Here is a 20,547-nt window from a genome sequence, read left to right as displayed (position 1 = left end):
TCTTTAGCCCTTCCAGCCATAGCTGAGCCCTCTCCCCTTCCCTCACAGCTTCCTCTTCACCCATTATCCCCAGATCAAAGAAAAAGACAGAACAATTTCCTTGTGACACAAAGGGAAACTGAGGAACAGTGGTGCTTGGGTGTGGTGGTACTGTGAGTCAGCAGGAAGAGAATCTGGGAGTCCTGACTCCAAGCCCAGGGTTGAGCCTGTCTTCTGAGGGCACTCCCCCAGCACCAGGAAGAGGGACAGATATGACACAGAAGTGCAGCTTGGCTCGGAGCAGGAGCAGCAGAGGCCATGAGATTAATCCAATCAGATCCAGTGGCCAAGAAGCAAGGGAGACAGCTGTCCTGGAAGCCCCCTCACCAGCTCACCCCAAAGATCAGCACCTTCCCCAACTCCCTGTTGCCTGAGCCCGGGGTCTTGACACCCACCACCCACCTTGAGCACCAAGGCCCTGGGTGGGATGCAGGAAGAAGTAGGATAGGAGATTCCAGCCAGAAACCAGGTCACTCAAAATCCCCTCCCTCCAGAGCACCAAATCCCATCCCCTATTTCCCATGGACAGGCTGACAGCATCCCCTACACATCACCGGTAAGGAAATGGGGGGGGGGGCGGCATGGTCAGGGATGTCTCAGGCAAGACTGAGCACAAGCCAGGCTTTGCTCCGCTCCCCCCACCCCCCCCCCCCCCCCGCTGCCGTCTTCATTGCCCTTGCCCCTGTCTGCTTCAGACACAATCTCGCCTGGGTATGTGAGGTGAAGACAGAGGGATTGTTGAGGCTTCCACCCACACCATGTCTCTGGTTGGGATGGGTGAGGTAGGCAGAAAGAGTATTTTTTTTTTTGTCTTGAGTGCTGTCTGCAAGTCCATTACTCAATGCATTCCATCTAGGTTGAACATTGCCCTGGTCCCACTCCTCTTGGCTGAAAATCCCCCTCAGGCTGCAGGAAAGTGAGGGCAGAGAATTTCAGAGGTTAAGGGGCACCTAGAAACCTCAGAGAGAATCTGCTTGGGACTGAAGCCTCTCCCCCAACAAGACCCAACTGAGCCCCTCCCGGAGCAGCTGTTCTCCTGCCTAGGGGCTCCTTAGCGCTGGGGCTGCCCTTTTCCTCCAGGCCTGCCCCGGGTCCCGCCCCCGCCTCTCCCCGACCAGCCCCTCCTCCCGCGGGCCGCCAGGGATTGGAGGGTTGGGGGCGGGCCGGGGGCGGGGCCGGGCGCCCTTCTTCCCGAGACTCCGCTGTAGCGGCTGCAGCTCTGCGCTCAACCGGGAGCAGAGCGGACCGCAGGGGCCTGAGCAGAGCGCGGTAAGTCTCCACCCGCGAACCCAGGTACCGCTGGGGGTGCCGACCCGCCGTCCCAGGGGCGCTTGGCGGGCCAGGCCGTGCTATCCACTCTCCAGTCGGTGGCTCGGCTCTGGACAGCTCCCCTCATCCGCCTCCACCCGGGTAGGCGCCCCCGCCTCCAGCGAGCCAGAGCTCGGTGCGGTCCGGGAGCAGACCTGGACATCCACTAGTTGGGACCCAGCCCCAGGCCTGAGCCGTGGTCCTGGGAGGAGTACCTCCTTTTCTCTGGGCCTCTCGGCCGGGCCGGGAGGGACACCAGAAAGTTGGCAGCACCAGAAGCTGGGGCCACAACTTGTGGCCGATTAGAACGCCTTGTTGCGGGCGCGGGGCACCCGAGGGCTTCCCGGGATAGGGCCCGTGGGGGCACACTGGAGAGGGGCCTGGAGGGGGGCTCAAGAGGGGGCTAGGACTGGCCCTGGAGCGTTGCCCCGACGGGCGCCTGACAGAGCAGCCAGGCTGGCACGCCGGGAATCCGTGTATATTTATACCGGCTGCGTTGGGCAGGGGCTTGAGGGTAGATCCGGCCGGGTAGCCCGAGGAGCCGCGGGTTACATGCTGGCCCCAGAGCCCGTGCCATTCGCAGTGGGACCAGCGGGAACGGTAGGTTCAGGGCGCGCGTCGCTTGCCAGCCTGCATGCGGGGCGCCGCTGTGCGCCCCTCCCCGCCGGGTGCCCAGGCCGGGTGTAAGAGCACGCACCGCGTGGGACTGGAAGGGACGCGGACTTCGTTCGCATGAGCCTACCCCCATAGGACTGGCCCCTCCGATTGGCCGCAGAGAATGCGTGCATTTGTTTACACCTGGGGAGGGGGAGGTCGGGGGCGGAACCTGTGAGAATCTGCCCTGTCCCCGCATGGTGACTTGATCCCTGAGGGCAGCTATGGGTGGGCTCCCTGACAGGACTGAGGAGGGCTAAGTCAAGGCCCTGGTACCCTAGGGACCATCTTGGAGGACCCTGTCCTCCATCTATGGCCATCTTTCCTTCAGCCTGACAGAGCTGTCCTTCCTTCCACTACTGTCTCCAGCCACTGTGCTGCCCTTCCAGGGGCCCTTCCACTTTCCATCCCCTCTTCAACACGGCCTGGGTGGGGGCTCATTTCTTCTGAAGAGGAAGCAAATCTCTCCAGGGCTCTCAGTCTGGGGCACAGAAAGCTAGAGGGATCAGAACTGTTCCATTAAAAAATAATAATAATAATCTTTTACTGTTTTAGGTGAAAGTTTACACATCAAATTAGGTTCCCCTTTAACAATGTTTATATAAATTGTCCCCTGCCATTGGTTACCATTTTTACAATGTGTCAGCATTCTCATGACTTCCATTCTATTTCTTCTCTTTCCATTGATCTAGCTTCCCTTCCTTTTCTTGCCTTTTCATCTTTGCTTTTGGGTAAATGTTGACTGTTTGGTCTCATATAGTTAATTGTCTAAGGGAGCACATTACTCAAGGTTGGTATGGTTTGTTTAATAAGCCAGTGAGTTATTTGACTGAAAGAGGACCCACTCAAATAGCTTCAATTCCAAGTTCAAAGGTTATCTTAGGGCAATAGTCTTGGGGGTTCCTCTGATTTCTATTGGTCCAGTAGGTGTGGCCTTTTTTAGGAACTTGAGTTTTGTTCTACATTTTTCTTCCATTCTATCCAGGACCTCCTACTGTGTCTCTGATCAGAATGGTCAGTAGTGGTAGCCAGGTACCATCTAGTTCTGGTCTCCGGTTAGAAGAGGCTGTGGTTCATGTGGGCTATTAGTCCCAAGGACTAGACTCTTCTTTGAGCCTTTAATTTCCTTCATTCTCTTTTGCTCCATACTAGGAGAGCCAATAGTTGTATCTTAGATGGCCACTTGCAAGCTTTTAAGACTCCAGACACTACTCACCAAACTAGGATGTAGGACACTATCTTTATGAACTATGTCATGTCAGTTGACTAAATTGTCCCCTGAGGCTATGGTCCCAAGCCTTTTAACCCAGTACCAGTCCTGCAAGTTGTTTGGATATGTCTAGGAAGCCTCTGTAACTGTGTCCCCTACGTGGTTTGTTATATATGTGGTGACATACACAGCACTCAACAGAAAAGAGCTGTTTCTTTTTTGCGGGAAGGAGCTGCAGCATAGCCACTGAGACTTTCCTGCAAGAAGCACCACTGGTGCTTGAATGAAGCCAGGTGATGAATGGAGCCAGGCCCAGCTCATCTCCGAGAGGGCTGGATTGACTGCCATCAGGAATGGGAGTCTCTGACTCCTCGATACTGGGGGCAGGGACTGTGTCTCTAGAGAGGGTATGGGGGGGAGTGCCTCAGAACTGACTTCTGCCTGGGCTGCTGGAGCCAAGGCCCTCACTACCCTCTCAGTGCTGGTTCTTCAATGCTGGTTCTTTGGGCCCACATCACAAAAGCCCACCAGTCCAGGGTGGGCTTGGAGTCCAGGGCTCCAACAGGTGGGACCATGACAGTTGAATGCTCCTGTCCTGTGCCTGCTGTCCTAGCTTTAGAGCCCCACGCAGGTGGAGAAACTGAGGCACAACAGGACAGGCTGGGTGGTTCATGATCTCTGGGCTGGATCACAGAAGGATTTGGAGCTAAACTGAGCAGCCCGGGCAGTCTGGGCTGGGTGTTGGGACAGGCACTCAGTTTGCAGGGAAAACTTGTTGTGGGAGGAGGGGGCTGGCCACAGAGGAAGTGCAGTGCTGGCATCTGTGGATGGAAGGCGGTCTATTCCGTGGCAGGATGGGGACCCTGGGGCAGGATATTCCAGAGTGAACACTTGGAGCAGCTGAGATGAGCTGGGGGCTTGCAGAGAACCTTGGACCCGTTCCATTTATTTAACAACATTTACTGAACACCTACTATGTGCTTGTGCATGTTCAGTCTGGTGGGCAGAAGGCAGGCCTTTGATACTGGATGGGAGGACAGATGTGGGGGGGTGGGTACTCTAGAGGACCAGGAGGCGCTTCAGGAACCAAAAGGAAGGACCAGCTGCTGGGTCAGGAGGGGCTTTCCGGTCAGCCGCCTGGGGTGGCTTGGTTTTGAATTTCCGCTCTGCAGGCCATGTCCTGTACCCAGCCCCTCAGCCGGCACGTCTGCACACATGCATAGTTGCTGAGGATGAGGATCACCCCAACTGACCGTCATCTCCATAGGTCTTTCCCATCATTCAGTAGACAAGCCAGGAGCTCTGAGCTTTCCATCTAGACCTGACCTTGTGGCCCTGGTGAGCTCAGCCCCACTTTCTGGATGTCCCTACACCTGGTCAGTAGGGGAATAGACTGCCCTTGTGGGGACTTGGGAGTAAGGTGGCAGCCTTCTTGTGGAGCCTTGCCTGGCCATCCCTGCAATGCCACTGGGCCGCCTTCCCCCTTGCCTGGGTCTTCTGACTCCCTCTCCACTTCTTGTTTCTTCCGGGTCTTTCTCTGCTTTTCATTGGCCATCATTCTTTGTCTGACTTGCTGTCTCTCAGTCTCTTCCTCCATCTGGCTATCTCTGACTGGTTGGTCATCTCTTCATGTCTATCTCTCACCCTCTCTGGTTGTCTCTGTCTTTCTCTGTCTCCTTGTCTGAATTTCTATTCACCTATCTACATGAAATTCCTGTCTTTCTGTGTGTTTTTCTCTGTCTGTGTCCTATTCTATCTGTTTCTCTGTCTCTCTGGATCAGTATGCATGGACACCTAATGTGTGTATATGTATTCTCTCCCTTCTTCCTCCCTGTCTATCTTTCTGCCTCTCTCTTCTCCTCCCTGACATTGGATGATGCCCTCCTCTAGGCTGGCCTTGCCTTTAGCCCCCTGTGGGGGTCTCCAATGAGTCCTGAGCTACCCCAGGCCCCTGCTCCAGTTTTCTTTGGGGCCAGGAGTCCGGCTGTCCAAATATTTGGCTGCCTCCAGGGAATTCCCAGTCAGCAGGAAAGAGGATGGGCTGCCTGGCTCAGGGTCTCCCTTGCTCCTGGGGGTCACAGACACGTGATGTCCTGTCCTTTGCGTTCGCTGGGCCTTGGGCGGCACGTTCTTCTCAGCAGGCTGGCAGTTGGGGGAAGGGGCTGCTGCTGGCTCTGGCCAGCCATCAAGAGGTTCTGGCTGCAGACTTTATTGGGGGTAACCTGAGCAAGGAGGATCCAGGGCTGGTCCAGAGGGTAGGCCAAATGACTGGGACTAGGCCCAAGTCTGAGCACCTCTTGGATGTCTGGAAAATGTTCCCTGCCACAGGAAAGTCCACCTTCCGGCCCCAGCTGTGGGCCTCTCAGATCCTCCCAGATACTCCGGATGCCCGGTACACAGAGGTACAGACCCCAGATCACAGGGCCAGGGAGCTGGAGGGCTGGGATGGTCAGTACGCCAATCTCTGGGCCAGCTGCCTTTCTCTAGGGTGGGCTCCCTCTTGCATGCCCGCCCCTCAGTACCAGCCTGGTATGGGCCACATACTGGCCCCTCAGTGTTGTTGACGGTGGTAAGGGAGTAGTGGATGGGGGACTGGCCTCTACTAGGGTCAAAATCTGGAGTTCTGGATCTTGGGAGAGGTAAGGGGTGACTTTTGGTACCTTCCCCTGTTCTACACACCCTTCCACAAGCCTTAGACCTCAGACCTGCTATCAGCTCCCCACAAAACCCGTGGCTGTACCTTGAGTACAGACAATTCGAATGTGTCAGTTGAACCTGGTTCCCCATTGACTGATCTGTCCTCGGAGTGGGGCTTCCCTTTGAGGCCTGGGGACACATGTGTGCAGAGGAGCAGTGATCTAGATGGGTGCCAGGGTGGGAGGGCACCCTGTCTCAGCTAAGAAGGGGAGTGGTGACGATGGGCTAAGCTAGAACTGGGGTTATCCCCGAGCCCCCGGAGATAACCACAGGGGACCCTCAAGCCAGACCAGCTGCCCCTCCCCTGAGATCTGGCTGAGGTTAGGGATGCCCAAGCTTAGGGTGTCTGGGGGTCACAGCAACAAGTTCTGCTGGATCTCTGCCCCCACCAGTGCATGCAACAGTGTTGGTACCTTCCTGTGGCCAGCCCTCTTCTGCAGACCTACTCATGTCCCTGAGCATCGGGAAGGAAGCCACAGCTCAGACCCCTGGGGATTCCAAGGACCTTAATCCCGGGACAGAGAGCTGTGCTTCCCCGAGCTGCTGACAAGAGAAGCCGCCCTCGGTGGCCTGAATTCCTGGGCCCCGAAATCTTTAATTAGCCCAGCCCAACACCTGCCAAGGTGTGCCTGATGAAGTCTCACCCTGTGATGCCCGCGTGGGCGGGCGTCACCTGCTGCACCATCCGTGTGGCTCCTGGCTCCCTCCTGGTCCTTATCTCTCAGCAGAGCAAACAGGCCCCAGGGCAGAGGCCTGGGCCATCGATTTACTGCCCTGACCCATGCTGCACCCATAAGAGATGTCATTCTGATGACTCACCCAGGGTCACAGTGATCTCTCTGCCCTGGTGTCTGACTCCCCTCTGGAGGTGAAGGCCTTGGAGAGGCTCCTCACTCCACCCCCAGCTCCAGCCAAGTCTCAGAGGGGACAGGGGGACACTGAGGTCTGGAGGGGGTGGAATATTCTGCCACAGCCACACAGCAAGGTAGGGCTGGGCAGGGCCTCAGACTCAGGGTGTTTGCTCTGGGTTTTCCTCATAGTGGGTTAGGATCTGCTGGCAGCTTTCCTTATATAAGGGGTCCTCGCCTCAGTCTACCCTGAGTCCCTGCTACAAAGGAGTCTGGGAAGTGACAGGCCTGAGGGGCTGAAGTGGTTGAAAATGGGCTGACAGCCCCAGGGAATGGCTGGGGCCTGCATGCCAGGCTAGAGTAAACCCCCAACACAGCCCCCAAGCCCTCAGCCCTGACCTACGGTGAAGTCAGACTCCTCGACTTGACCTTTAAGGCCTTGTCAGGCTTGTCTGTGGCGTGGAACCCTCAGCGAAACTCATTTCACCCTCACAGCCTACCATCTACATTCACACCACACCACAGGGCCTTTGCCGGTGCTGTGTCCTCTACCTCCAGCACTCTTTCCCCATTTCCACATATCGGGGCTCCCACTGGAACTTCAGGACTGGCTCCATCACCACTCCTCCTCCAGGAAGCCCCTTTGGCTCCTTCCTCTCCCCTTTACTGAGTCTGGGTGCTATGTGACCCACACTCAGTTACAGCAGGAGCTATAGAGTGGGGGATGTGTTTAGGGGTCTTGTCCTTTCCAGACTGGAGGTCATTGGAGGATGGGTATGTCAGGTCGTCTGTGGGATCTCAGGCCAGCCAGAGACCCAGCAGTGACTAGTCATGAGTAATAGCTACCAGGCCCTGAAGGTCTAGAACCAGGTCCTGCTAGGGGGTGGGGAACCTGGATCCAGGACTTCAGGTACCTCCCAGCAAGCCCATGCTATAGGCTGTAGTCTCCCTGGAGGCAATGCCTGGCTGCTAGGGAAGGATATTAAGGCAGAGAAGGGTGCTTTGTCCAGGCTGCCGACTCAGCACACTTTGAGGGCCTGTCCCAGCCTGTCCAGGGCAGGGGGCTGGGCGAGGGCAACCCCAGCTGAGTACCAGCCTGGAAACCAGGCACCGGCATCTCCACACCCAGGTGGGATCCTTGGAGGGGTGCTGATGGTGAGGCTTATGGCAGAGGCATGAGGAAAGGCTCACCTCTGGAGCCCTGGTCTAGAGGATGAGGGTTCGAGAAGAGATGGTAACATTGTCACGGTCCTGAGTGCGAGGGGAGGGGGTGCTGGTTGGGGAAGAGGGCTCAGACACAGGCATCAGGGGAGGGAGAGCAAGTTGAAGGGGTCCAGCGGTTCCAGTGTGGGGTCCCCAGGCCAAGGTGCCTGGGTTCTGAAGTCTGACCTGGGGCTCCCTGAGACAGTGGAGGACTATCTCTGATTAGTGATGTGTGTGGCTCTGGTTAGTACTGTGTGGCCTTCCCTACCCACTCCTACCCCCAAGCACTAAGTCTGAGTGCTAAGTCCAGGTTCAAGAGCAGACCTGAGACCACCAGAGCCTGGAGTGGGGATGGCAGATTCAGAGCAAGATTTGAGGTTTTCAAGTGGAGGGGGTTCCATGGCCTCAGGACCAGTCTCTGGCTGACCTGTCTGGCAGTGTTACCCCCTCCCTGGTCTCTCCTCTGGCCTTGGTGCTCCTGCTGGCAGGTCTGGCCTCCAGGATGTCCTCGCAGAGCCTGGAAGCAGTTTGCCCAGGCACCTTCTGGGCATGTGGTAGGTGACACCAGGCCCCAGTGATGGGAGAGGGGCCATGAGTTGTCTGGGCAGTGGGGTGGAGGGGCAGCTAGTTCCTTCAAGGCCAAGCAGAGCCAAGCCCAGAGAGCAGGGAAAGGGGGCCTGATCCAGTGATCCAGTTCCCTCTCCAGCTGGCCGAGGCCCTGAACTCCTGGCCAGGGCTCAAGAAAATGGGGGGGGTTGCTCAGAGGGTCTGCTCCTGGAGGGTGGCACCTGCGGGTGGGGGTCCCCTGGCAGGGAAGGAGAGCCTGGTAGGATAACATGACCCTGAGGCCAGGGCTATGTGAAGGGTAAGGCCTGTGTGGTCCAGGGAACTGGGCCCTGGAGCACCCATTTCCTGGAAGGCCCACCAAGAGCCCTTCACAGCTAGGCGGGAAGGGCCCAGGTGTCCAGCCACCCAGCACTGCCTCAGGCCTCCTGGCTCCGGGGGGGGTTAGTCTCTGCGCCTGCCGTTCCCAGCGCCAGCTCTCAGCCCACAGAAGGCCTTTTGTTCTGGCTGCCAACAGTGCCCGCCGGGCGGCTGGGAACAGGGCCCACAGCCCTCACCCTGTCCCGAGGCCTCCAGCCATCGGGCAGTATCATTCTAGGTTGGCCAGGAGGCCCCTGGCAAGTGAGAGCAATGCAGGAAACCATCTCCCAGTATTAATGTCAGAGAGGGAGAGGCAACTCAGGGCCCACCTCTAGAGTGGGGCCTGGGGGCCTGGGACTCAGTATCTGGGGGTCCGGGTGCCCCTGAGCTCTGAACTCAGGTCATCCAGCTGACGCTTACTTCACAGACAGGGAAACTGAGGCCCCAAGGGCTTGTCTCGGCTGCTGTGTGTTTGAGGAGGGAGCCACATACTGGCTGAGGTGTCCCGCCAGGATAGCCTGAGAGACCCAGGTATGGCAGCTTTACCCTCCTGAAGGCAGGTCCCGGGGAGGCAGAAGATGGAGCCACAAATGTGCACGTATGTTGTGAGCGCCCCCCAGGGAGGTGCACCATGGCTGCAGGCTCTACCTGGGAGGCTAGGCAGTGGGCCCAAACAGAAGATAACCAGAGGGACCGTCTGCTCTGCAGACTTCTGACCTGTGTTGGTGTGAAAGCTAGTGCTCCTGGTGGTGGTGCCTGAGCCATGGAGGCACCTCTGCAGACGGAGATGGTGGAGCTGGTACCCAATGGCAAACACTCGGAGGGGCTGCTCCCAGCCACCACCCCTACGGCGGACAACCAGAGGTGAGCAGAGGAGGGACCCAGCCATGGCTCAGGACAGGGCAGAACAGGGCAGGGGTACAGAGCAAGGGGCTAGAACCAAGCCGCCTGTCCTGCCTGTGCCTGCAGAGTCGAGGGCCCCAGAAGGAGCTATGTTGAGGGCGAGGACTTTCTGCAGAAAAGCCCAAGCAAGGAGCCACACTTCACTGACGTGAGCCGGGGCAGCAGTGGGGGCTTGGGGCACTGTTGTCAGCATGGGTGATGGGAGGCCCAGGGGCAGTGAGGGAGCACCACGGTGCCTCAGGCCGTGCTGACTATCTCCACCCCTCCTCATCCCACTCTGGTGCCCACAGTTCGAGGGGAAGACATCGTTTGGGATGTCAGTGTTCAACCTCAGCAACGCCATCATGGGCAGTGGCATCCTCGGGCTCGCCTATGCCATGGCCAATACAGGCATCATCCTTTTCCTGTGAGTGCCCTCAGTGAGTCTTCTGTTAGATAGACTCAGGGGCTGGGAGCTCAGCAAGCTGCCAACCATGACCTCCCAGGACCTGCCAACTCCCCATACCTAGGCCCAGCCTACAGTGGGTGGGCACTTCTTACACTCAATCCAAACCACAGCTAAAAAAAACAGCCAAGGTCGGACAAATATACCTCACCGCTGAGCAAACCCTCTGAGGTCATGACACCGGGCCAGCCTTACAGGCCTGAGTCTTTCCTTCCACCATGTCCACGTGTGGTGGCCAAATCCCCATGGCCGGCCTCGTGTGGGTACATGTGTCATTCACCTGGGGGCTCTGCCCTGCAGCCTGAATGGAAAACCTGTTTATTCCAAGGCCTCAGCGGCAGGAGGTGCTCAGAGGGCCCACTTCTGGGTCATGTCCCACCCTGGTTCACACAGGGGGTGTTCACCACCTCTGGGGCCTGCTGAGCTTGCACTGCACCTGTTTGGGGTCCAGGCACCCAGGGGCTGCACAGCCAGGTCTTCTGGAGCCCACTACCCCCTGCCAACCAGGAGAGCCCCAGTGGCCTCTTGTCACCCATCTTCCCAGGTTCCTGTTGACAGCCGTCGCCCTGCTCTCCAGCTACTCCATCCACCTGCTGCTCAAGTCCTCGGGGATCGTGGGTGAGCCTCAAACCAGGCCTTCAGCAGGGGGTGTGGTATTGAGGAATGCCCCTGACTGTCCTGACCTCTGTATCCACAGGCATCCGTGCCTATGAGCAGCTGGGCTACCGTGCCTTCGGAATGCCGGGGAAGCTGGCTGCAGCCCTGGCCATCGCCCTACAGAACATTGGTGGTAAGGCCAGGGGCAGTGGTTGGTGGGTGGACAGGTCTGAAGGTTGGCTGGTTTGCCTAACCCCAGGATCTGCTTGCCCTTCTGCCCCCAGCCATGTGCAGCTACCTGTACATCATCAAGTCGGAGCTGCCTCTTGTCATACAGACCTTCCTGAACCTGGAAGAGAAAACTTCGTGAGCCCCAGGGTGGGGAGGGACTGGGTGAGGCTGGGAGGCCCTAGTCCACCCCTTCACATCCACCCACTGGCCCTGGGGCCTCATACTGGGCGAGTGGAGGGGATGGAGAGCTGCTGGTGAGCCAACATTCAGCACACAGTTGTCATGAAACATCTAGGGGAACCCCCAGGGAGGGGACGTGTATGGGTTGGGGTGGGGGATGGTGAGGCTGAGAAAGCTGGGCCACCTGGCCCTAGCCTGTGAGCGTGAGTGGGGGTGAGAGCCTCCAGGCTTAGCTCTAAGCACCTGCTATTCCTGACCATGACTTGGGGGTTAGCACCCCCACCACCAAGAGCTTAAGCCCAGGGTGTCTCTGTTGCCCATCACTTTAGCCAGCCCTGCCTGGACACCAACCACATTTTGTGGGTGGGAAGGAGAGAGCAGACAGCTAGGTCTACGCTCACAGCCCAGCCTGGGCAAGCAGAGGGGTTGAGAGGCTAAGGGCAGCTCCAAGAGGAGAGAAACAAGCTGGATCCCTTTCTCAAAGAGTTGGCCTTCGGACTTGCCCTTGAAGGATGGCCTTGTCCCTTATCTCCCTGTGCCCCATGCCTGTTCCAGAGGCCAAGAGGGACCACAAAGTTGGCAAGGCTCTGAGACCCCCTTGGAAAACGCCCCCCTCCAGAGCCAGGTCCTTTTATCTCACCCATCTCTCTCAGCCCCTTGGGTCCTCTACCTGTGTGTCCTGAGCAGTGACATAATCGTAACAGTTACCAGGCCAGTGCCTCAGTCCACCATGAGGAGGATGCTGGGACGGTACCTATTTCGCAAATGGGGAAAGGGACACTCAGAGCTGAAGACAAGTCTTCTCCAGAGGTCACTCAGTGGCATCACTGGTGACTATGATTGGGGGAGGCAGGTAGCCCTGCCCTGGACAGAGAGGGCTCTGACTCTGGCTCCCATTCCCATCCCCACAGGGACTGGTACGTGAATGGAAACTACCTGGTGATCCTAGTCTCTATCACCGTCATTTTGCCCTTAGCACTTATGCGGCAGCTCGGTGAGTGGTGTGTCAGGGTTAGGGACCCTCAAAGGGGATAGTAGAGGGAGCAGAGGAGGGGCTCCCCAGTCTCACAGCCCTCCTTCACTTTGTAGGCTACCTGGGCTACTCAAGTGGCTTCTCTCTCAGCTGCATGGTGTTCTTCCTAATTGCAGTGAGTCACCCTCTACACCAGTTGAGGAAGAGGGCAGATCTCCCAGCGGAGCCCTCTGTCAGAGGGATGGGCAGATCTCCCAGCGGAGCCCTCTGTCAGAGGGATGGGCAGATCTCCCAGGGAAGCCTGGATCAGAGGACAGCGCCTCCGTTTCTGATCTAAGTGTGGCCCTATGGTGACTCCCCAGGTAGCCTAGCACAGCCCTGATACCCTCGTCTCCACCCAGGTCATCTACAAAAAGTTCCATGTGCCCTGCCCGTTGCCCCTCAACGTTACCAACATCGTGGGCAACTCCAGCCACGTGGTCATCGAAGAGGAGGCACAGCTGCAGGTGGAGACTGAGGCTGCAGCCTTCTGCACCCCGAGCTACTTCACACTCAACACACAGGTACTGACAGGCTAGGGTGGGGGCAGGGGACCCAGCAACGGTGGCGGGGGGCACCGTAACCCAGTCCCCATGTTTCCCCAGACGGCGTACACCGTCCCCATCATGGCCTTCGCCTTCGTCTGCCACCCTGAGGTGCTGCCCATCTATACAGAGCTCAAGGAGTAGGTGTCCATGACTGGGAGACAGCGCGGGGCAGCCTTGAGCTGTCTTGGAGAGAATGGATGTGGTCCCAAGAATGGGGGTGATAGTGACAGGAGCCAAGTAATTTTATCAGAGATCTTGCTGATTCCCATGAGGTGGGGTTGGGAGCAAGAAGGAGGCTCCCATGGGTGTGGGATGGTGAGAGTGTGGTGCCAGAAAGATCCCAAGGGCAATGGGGCTCTCCCAATGTGGCCCCTCTGGCACCAGCCCTCTCCCTCACCCCACTACCCCATAGCCCCACCAAGAGGAAGATGCAACACATCTCCAACCTGTCCATTGCCGTCATGTACGTCATGTACTTCCTGGCTGCCCTCTTCGGCTACCTCACCTTCTACGGTATGGCTGGACCGGTGGGGGCAGAGGCCAGGCTGGGGGCAAGGGACTGGCCAGTGGCCATGGCACCCCGCATACTATAGGCGCTCATTAGGTGTGTGATACCTGACTGTGCTCTGCAGCTGTGGAGGTGAGTCTGAGCGCCACTCACCACAGTGTCAGGATTGGCCCAGCAGCACAGGGCCCAGACCCCTCCCTGGGTCACCTATTGACCACCCTCCCTGCCCGCCACAGACGGGGTGGAGTCGGAGCTGCTGCACACCTACAACAACGTGGACCCGTTTGATGTGCTGATTCTGTGTGTGCGAGTGGCAGTGCTGACGGCAGTCACACTCACAGTGCCAATCGTTCTGTTCCCGGTGAGCCAATGGGCAGGTAGCCAGTCCAATGAGCGGGTAGGGCTGATGGGACTGATGGGCTGATGGCTCTCCACCCCCACCCCTCAGGTACGCCGGGCCATCCAGCAGATGCTATTTCAGAACCAGGAGTTCAGCTGGCTGCGGCACGTGCTCATCGCCACCAGCCTGCTCACTTGTATCAACCTTCTGGTCATCTTTGCTCCCAACATCCTGGGCATCTTTGGGATCATTGGTGAGGGTCTGGCCCTGTTGTACGTGAGGGAGGGCATTTCCCCAGAGAATTTCCCTTCTGCAAATCCTGGCAAACTCTTGAGCTCACACCCTATATTTAAGTGATGACTGTTGGTCATGTGCACGCTTAACCTCCCCCTGACCTTTTGTCCTTAAGGCTATTTTAACCCCGTTAAGGGCTCAGAACCACCGAGTCAGGGGCTAGACCAGCCCCCTCCGGGGGGTAGGGGGAAGCCCAAGGGTCAGGGGCCTCCCTACAGGATCTTATTGAGTCTTGTTCCCATTTCGCATATGATGAGACTGAATTTCAGGGTTATTAAGGGAGAAGCATGGCCACACAGCTGGCAAGTGAGAGAGGCCTGATTCCCAGGACCGCTGGACTCCATGTTTGGTGCTCTGTCTACTGCCCCATCCCAACTGGGGCTTTGAGCTGGAAGGTCAGAAATTCCTGAGGCATCTTTAGGGTGACCCAACTGAGGAAACTGACTCCCCAACACAACTCCTCACGGATTGATGCACGGACCTGGGGGCTAAGCCTCGTGAAGATCATGGCCAGAACTCTTAGTTCTATGGATCTGAAATCCAATTCAAAATGAGTTAAGCAGAAAAGAATCTATTGGTTCGAATAATGGGAAAGCCTTCAGGAATAGCTGTATCCAGGAACCCAAACAAAATCCTCAAAGCTCTGCCTCTGCCCATCTCTTGGCTTGGCTTTTCTCTTTGTTAGTTTCATTCACCAACAGGTCCTCCTGACATCAACGGCATCAGCCTTCCATCCTGGTGGACAGAGAACAAGGAGAGGGGATGGTGGGTTACTTACTCAGAATCAAGTAGAGCTAGGGACAATTCCCCCATGCTCTGGGACCTTGATGAGACTCCCCTAACAAGAGATGTTTGATCTAAGCCTTAGCTGATAGGTGGACATTAGCCAGCAGTGGCCATGCCTTGTTCTTTTGCAGGTGCCACATCTGCCCCATGCCTCATATTCATCTTTCCTGCCATCTTCTACTTCCGCATCGTGCCCACTGAGAAGGAGCCTGCGAGGTCCACCCCTAAAATCCTGGTGCGAGGGACCTGGAGGTTGGTGGGCTGGTGTCGGGGGTTAGGGGGCTGCCCTGACCTCAGACCTGACACTAACCTCTGACCCCTCAGGCCCTTTGCTTCGCCATGCTTGGTCTCTTGTTGATGACCATGAGCCTGAGCTTCATCATCATTGACTGGGTCTCCGGGACCAGCCAGCATGGAGGAAGCCACTAGATTGCCCCTGTCCTGCCTACTCGTCCCAGCACCCCTGCCCAGACTGTCCAGCCCCTACTCCCATCCAGTGGCCAGTCACAAAGCAGGAGAAGGACAAGTTAACATGATGACATTTGGCCCTGCCCCACATCCTCTCTGTAGAAGTTCTTGTGTTAAAGAGCCAGAACCAAGGCCTTTGGGCCACCACCATGCTGCAGGGGCTTCCTTAGTTGGAGGTTGGGGTGGAGATGCACCCCTTGCCCCCTTTTGTCACCTCAGATCCTGCCACGCTCCTCATCTTCCTTGCACAGATGCATATACTAAGGGCCAGCAGCTGCCTCTGAGCTCACACAGCCTGTAGGGACACACAGGCTGGAACACAGGCCTGCTGCCATCCCCTACCCTGCCACTAGGGCCAAGGTCTGTGCCCTGAGGCCTCATCTCCCCCAGCACCCTTGCCTTCCCTCCTTCAGTTCCCCAGGCCCCTTTCAGGCCCTTGGGCTCAGGCCCTTGAAAACCTCTGTCCCTTTCTCCCATCCCCCACCAGGAGGAGACCCTCCACCCCACAGCTGGAGTCAGTGGGTTCTGCTGAGAGTGGAGCTAGTATGGGCTCCCCTAAGGGACCCCTACCTTGCCCTTCACCAGTCCTGGGGAGACTGAGGCTTCCCCTACCCCCGTCCCACCCCCAGCCTGAGTCCTGGGCCACAGCTCACATTCTGCTGCTGGGAGAAGGGAGAGGCTGAGCTCAGAGTGTCCCTATACCTGGGAGGCCAAAGATCCCAGGGGCCAGCCTGAGGCTAGGGTGGGGAGGCTGGTAGCCCTCTTTTATAAATATTAGACATAAGACCAGCTGTGTTTTATGTTCTTAGGCTGTATGACTTCCGGGTTCCTGGAAGGTAGAGTGAAGGCCAGGGTATGATGGAGGCCCTCCTGCCCCCTTCCCTGGGGTGGGGATGGGGACAGACCACCCCACCCCACCCCCTGCCTCCCAAACCAACCATCAGTGCTCAGACCCGGCTCTGGGCCTGGGCCAGGCTCAGCACAGACCTGCTTTCTCACGGGGTGAGGTGGGGAGGAATTAATGAGGCCCTAGGAATTGGGACAGAAAGAGGCCTCCGGAAGGAGGCAACGTGAGGTGCATCCCCAGCAGCTTCAGGGAGGGTCTGAGTTGGGGGCAGCTGAGCTGCAGAAGCCCCAGGAAGGGCCCCCTATCCTACCCTCCCCCGGCTCCCAAGCTGCCTTGTCAACCCTCTGTCAAATCCCCAAGTCTGGGGACAAAAATCCAGGGATCCTGTGCCCTGTTGGGCTGATCTTTTTATTAACAGTAAAATCCACTGTGAATAAAGGTGGGTTAGTGAGTCCCTGTGTGTGAGCAGGGTTGGGAGGTAGAGGGTCAAAGGCAGGCTGGGGGCTGCAGGGAGTCGAGGCAGCCCCAGGTGCCCAGGCCTGGTGGGACCGGGAAGCTGCCCGCTGCCTCCGGCAGGCCTGAACCAGCTGGGGCCCAGTGGGATGGAGCTGCCTGGGCTCTGGCACCAAACTCTCATTAGGAGAGACCCTGCACCCAGCTAGACCGCCAGCAAAAGGACAGCAGGAAAAATCCAGTTTGAGCTTACTATGTGGCTGCCAGCCCTGGAAACCCCTGAAGAAAGAACTTCCTCAAGCTGGTGGTTGTTAGGTCCACGGCAGTGCCAGCTGGGCAGAGGGAGGCTTCCTGAGTTCGGCTTTCCTCAGCCCCAGGTGCCTGACTCCAGCCTGGAGACTCACAGAGGAGCCCCGTGGCCCCAGGAAGGAGGCTGGACACTAGCCTACAGGTGGCTATGGCCCAGGGTGCCCTGGCAGGAGGAGTTGCCCTCTGGGGTTCTCTGGCTTTTCCCCCATAAAGTGTGGCCATAGCCCTTTCTAGGCTCCTTGGTGCCTAGGGGTAGGAGTCAGTAAAGGGTGAGGTCCATCCCACAAGCAGACCCTAGGGGTCTTCTTTAGCACTCCATCCAAAGAAGGCTGCAGGTCAGAGCAGCAGCAGGACTGGTGGAATCCTGTTAAGATGTCAGGCCTGCCTCAGGCCTCTTGGATCAGAGGATGTGCCGACAGTGTCCACCCCACCAACACACACAGTGTGGAGAGGGCCATCAGCCCTGAGAGGCCACCCTGGCCTGCCCAAGTAGTCCTCCTCCAGCTGGACTGGTGGGCGGCAGGCTTCAGAGGTGGGATGGTGGGGCAGGGTGCAGGTGAAGTAGCCGATATACTCAATCCACTGCCCACATGACTGTTGATTGAAAATTAGTGTCCTTCATCCCCAGCTGTCAAGCTCCAGCCACTCAGCCTCCATGTGGATGGGTCTGTAGGTCCTTGGGCATCATTAAGCATTTTCTTTTTTAATTTTACTTATTTTGTTGTTGAGAATATACACAGCAAAACATACACCAATGCAACCGTTTCTACATGTACAATTCAGTGACATTGATTACATTCTTCAAGTTGTGCAATCATTTCCACCCTCCTTTTCTGAATTTGTTTCTCCCCCTTTAACATAAACTCACTGCCCACTAAGGTTCCTATCTAATCTTTCCAGTGGCTGTTGTCAACTTAATCCCATGTAGACAGAGCTTAAAAGAGCATAATGCTCAAGGTAGACTTTTTTTACCAGTTAATTTAAGGTATTGTTTGGCTTTAAAAAGAACTTCAGGGGGTATTTTTGGTTTAAAGTCTTTAAGCATTTTTGCAAGCTTTGAAGAGTTTCCCAGGTTGTTTTTTCCCCTTCTTTTTTGCCCTTTAAAATGTGCCCTGTCTAGAATATAGACAAGTTAGAGCAGCTGGAAAGTTTTTCTAGAGCAGCTGGAAAGTCCACCACAGAGGTCTTCTATATTTCTATTCACTGTTTTTTCTTATGGATGCTTGTTATAGAAAAATGGCAATATGATCAGGATAAGGGGCAAAAGCATGGGCTTCAGACTCCCTGTTCAGCCTGCACCCTCCTCTCCCTGGGCACATTTACACACTCCCTATCAACTAAACAGGGATTCACTCGTTCACTCATTCATTCAACAAGTGTTTATTGAGATTTCCTACATGCTAGGCAGTCTTCCAGCAGCTGTAAATAGAGTAGTGAGCAAAGGGAAGACACCCGCCTTGCTTGAATTTGCATTCTAGGTGGGTGATTCAGACCAGAAACGTGAAACCTAACCACTAAGTTACATCATTTGTTAGAAGATACTCAGTGCTATGGGAAGTAAGAAAGGTAGGGTAAGGTGATAGGGAACATGAAGGTCGGGGGAGGGGAGAGGTCAAGGTGGGCCTGACCACTGAAAAAGAGCTGTCTGATCCGAGATTTGGAGCCGGAGGCAGCAGCAGCCATTTGGATGGTTGCAGGGGAACTTCCAGCCAGAGGGATCTGCCAGAGCAAAGCCCTAAGGCAGGACACCCCTTGCATGTGAGGGGACAGCCAGAGAGGCAGAAGAAGGTAGAAGGGGCAGGTGGGGGCTAGTAGGGGGCAGATGTTGTGGGGCCTTGTCAGCTACCATAAGGACTTTGGGTTTTTCTCTTTGTGAGATGAAAGCCCATGCCAGGTCCTGAACAGAGAAGGGGGCAGGACCTGATCTGACAGTAACTCCAAGTTCTAAATGGGTTATCCTGGTTGCTGCATTGAGACTAGACTCCTGGGTGAGGAAGACGGGGGATGAAGGGTGACATGAGGCTGCTGCAGTTGTTCAGGACAGACGTTACTGGGTGGCTCAGCCCAGGTGGCGGCAGAGCTGGGATGAGACGCTGGGCTTTTTCAGAAGGTGGGGCGGCAGGGTCTGGGCATGGGTGGAGGGGCAGAGAGGAATCAAAAGTGGTTCCAAGGCTGTGTAGCCTGAGCTACTAGAGGAACGAACTGCCATTCCATCCACTGAGGGAGGCTGGGGGAGGAGCAAGCTTGTATCAGTTATGCACATGAAGAGTTTGAGATACTGACTGGCTATCCAGTGGAAATGCTAATACAGCCACTGACTGTGTGACTCTGAAGTTTAGTAGAGAGGCCAACACTGGAGCCTTGGATGAGGAGGCAAAGTGAGTGGATTGTATTTAAAGCCATGGGCCTGCGGAGATGAGTTTAGTCAGAGGAGGGCAGTGGTCAGGACTGAGTTCCAGAACACTCCACAGTTAGGAGATGGGAGAGATGAGAAACAACCAGCAAAGGAGCTGAGCAGGAGCAGCAAGGAGGTGAGAGGAAACCAGGAGAGTGTGAAAACCTGGGAGCCAAGCGAGCATCAAACAATGCTGAGGAGGTGAGGGTGGAGAATAGACCACTGGCTTTGGCAATGTGTTGGTCACTAAGGACCCTAACCACATCAGTTTCATAGAGGGAGGGTGTCTTAGTGACCTAGTGCTGGCGTAACAAAAATACCAGGTGGGTGGCTTTAAAAACAGGGATTTACTATCTCACCGTTTTGGAGGATAGGAGTCTGAATTCAGGGTGTCAGCAGGACTATGCTCTATTTGCTCTAGGAAAAGATCATTCCATGTGTCTCTCAGCTTCTGGCAGCCCCAGGCACTTCTTGGCATTCCTTGGCTTACAGACAGATCCTCACATGGTCTCTTCCCCTGTGTATGTGACTCTTCATGTCTGTTTTCCCTTTTTACAACACAACACTCAGAAGGATTAAGTTTAGAACCCACCCTACTCCAATATGACCTTATTAATGTAAGAAAAGAAAACCCTATTACCAAACAGGGTCACATTCACAGGCACAGGGGTTAAGACTTCAACATATCTTTTTGTGGGACACAATTCAATCTGCAACAGAGGGACAAGCCTGACTGGAGTGTATAGAGGAGTGAGTGGAAGGCTGGAACTGGAAAGAGTGAGTGTAGCCAACTTATGTGAAGTGACAGGGGACCGGGAGTGACAATGGCGAACAGAGGCTTTTAAGGTGGACTGGGGAGAAGACAGGAGCCCTGGTGGTGCAGTGGTTAAAGCACTTGGCTGCTAACCAAAATGTCAGTGGTTTGAACCCACCAGCTGCTCAGTGGGAGAAAAATGGGGCAGTCTGTTTCCATAAGGATTTATAGCCTTGGAAACCCTATGGAGCAGCTCTCCTCCAATGGGGTAGCAGCTATGAATTGGAATCAACTAGACGGCAGTGGGTTTGGCTTGGTATAGTTTGAGGAGAAGAGGGGAAGAGAGATTGGAAGAAGCTGGTAAAATGGCGGATTGGAGATAGATGAAGAACTTTTGGGATCAGGCCGGAAGACAGGTGGACATTGGACAGTGGGGCCTGGGCATCGGGGAGGTGTGCGGGGTGGCCACTGACTAGCCTGGCCAAGTGCTAGTGGCTAGGGACATTGTGTGTCCAGGATCCAGCCTGGGGCAGTTAGGAGCTTGTGGGGGGACCCAGGAGTCTCATCCAGGCTTCTGTCCTGATCCCGCTTTAA

General features: G+C 56.2%; 1 protein-coding gene across 1 annotated transcript; it reads left to right on the top strand.

Annotated features, from left to right (window-relative positions):
- The first annotated feature begins 1,250 nt into the window (after positions 1-1,250).
- Positions 1,251-16,445, top strand: SLC38A3 (solute carrier family 38 member 3). Its single transcript, XM_023547672.2, has 17 exons — positions 1,251-1,308; positions 9,311-9,414; positions 9,592-9,747; positions 9,853-9,934; positions 10,077-10,192; positions 10,776-10,849; positions 10,929-11,021; positions 11,113-11,194; positions 12,151-12,233; positions 12,329-12,387; positions 12,614-12,775; positions 12,857-12,936; positions 13,212-13,312; positions 13,544-13,668; positions 13,756-13,900; positions 14,859-14,962; positions 15,052-16,445. Exons 3-17 carry the CDS (start codon positions 9,647-9,649, stop codon positions 15,154-15,156), a joined length of 1,512 nt encoding a protein of 503 aa, XP_023403440.1. The 5' UTR covers positions 1,251-1,308; positions 9,311-9,414; positions 9,592-9,646; the 3' UTR covers positions 15,157-16,445.
- Positions 16,446-20,547: the final 4,102 nt, after the last annotated feature.

Source organism: Loxodonta africana, chromosome 22 (assembly GCF_030014295.1).
Source record: "Loxodonta africana isolate mLoxAfr1 chromosome 22, mLoxAfr1.hap2, whole genome shotgun sequence".
Taxonomy (NCBI): domain Eukaryota; kingdom Metazoa; phylum Chordata; class Mammalia; order Proboscidea; family Elephantidae; genus Loxodonta; species Loxodonta africana.
The sequence above is the reverse complement of the archived record's forward strand: the minus strand, read 5'-3'. Positions and strand labels throughout refer to the sequence as shown.

Excerpts from the sequence above, each read along its gene's own strand:
- SLC38A3 (XM_023547672.2), top strand. The coding sequence starts at position 9,647 with ATGGAGGCACCTCTGCAGACGGAGATGGTGGAGCTGGTACCCAATGGC. Across the intron at positions 11,022-11,112 it reads CGCCCTACAGAACATTGGTG|CCATGTGCAGCTACCTGTAC; the intron begins GTAAGGCCAGGG and ends TTCTGCCCCCAG. Across the intron at positions 12,937-13,211 it reads ATCTATACAGAGCTCAAGGA|CCCCACCAAGAGGAAGATGC; the intron begins GTAGGTGTCCAT and ends ACTACCCCATAG.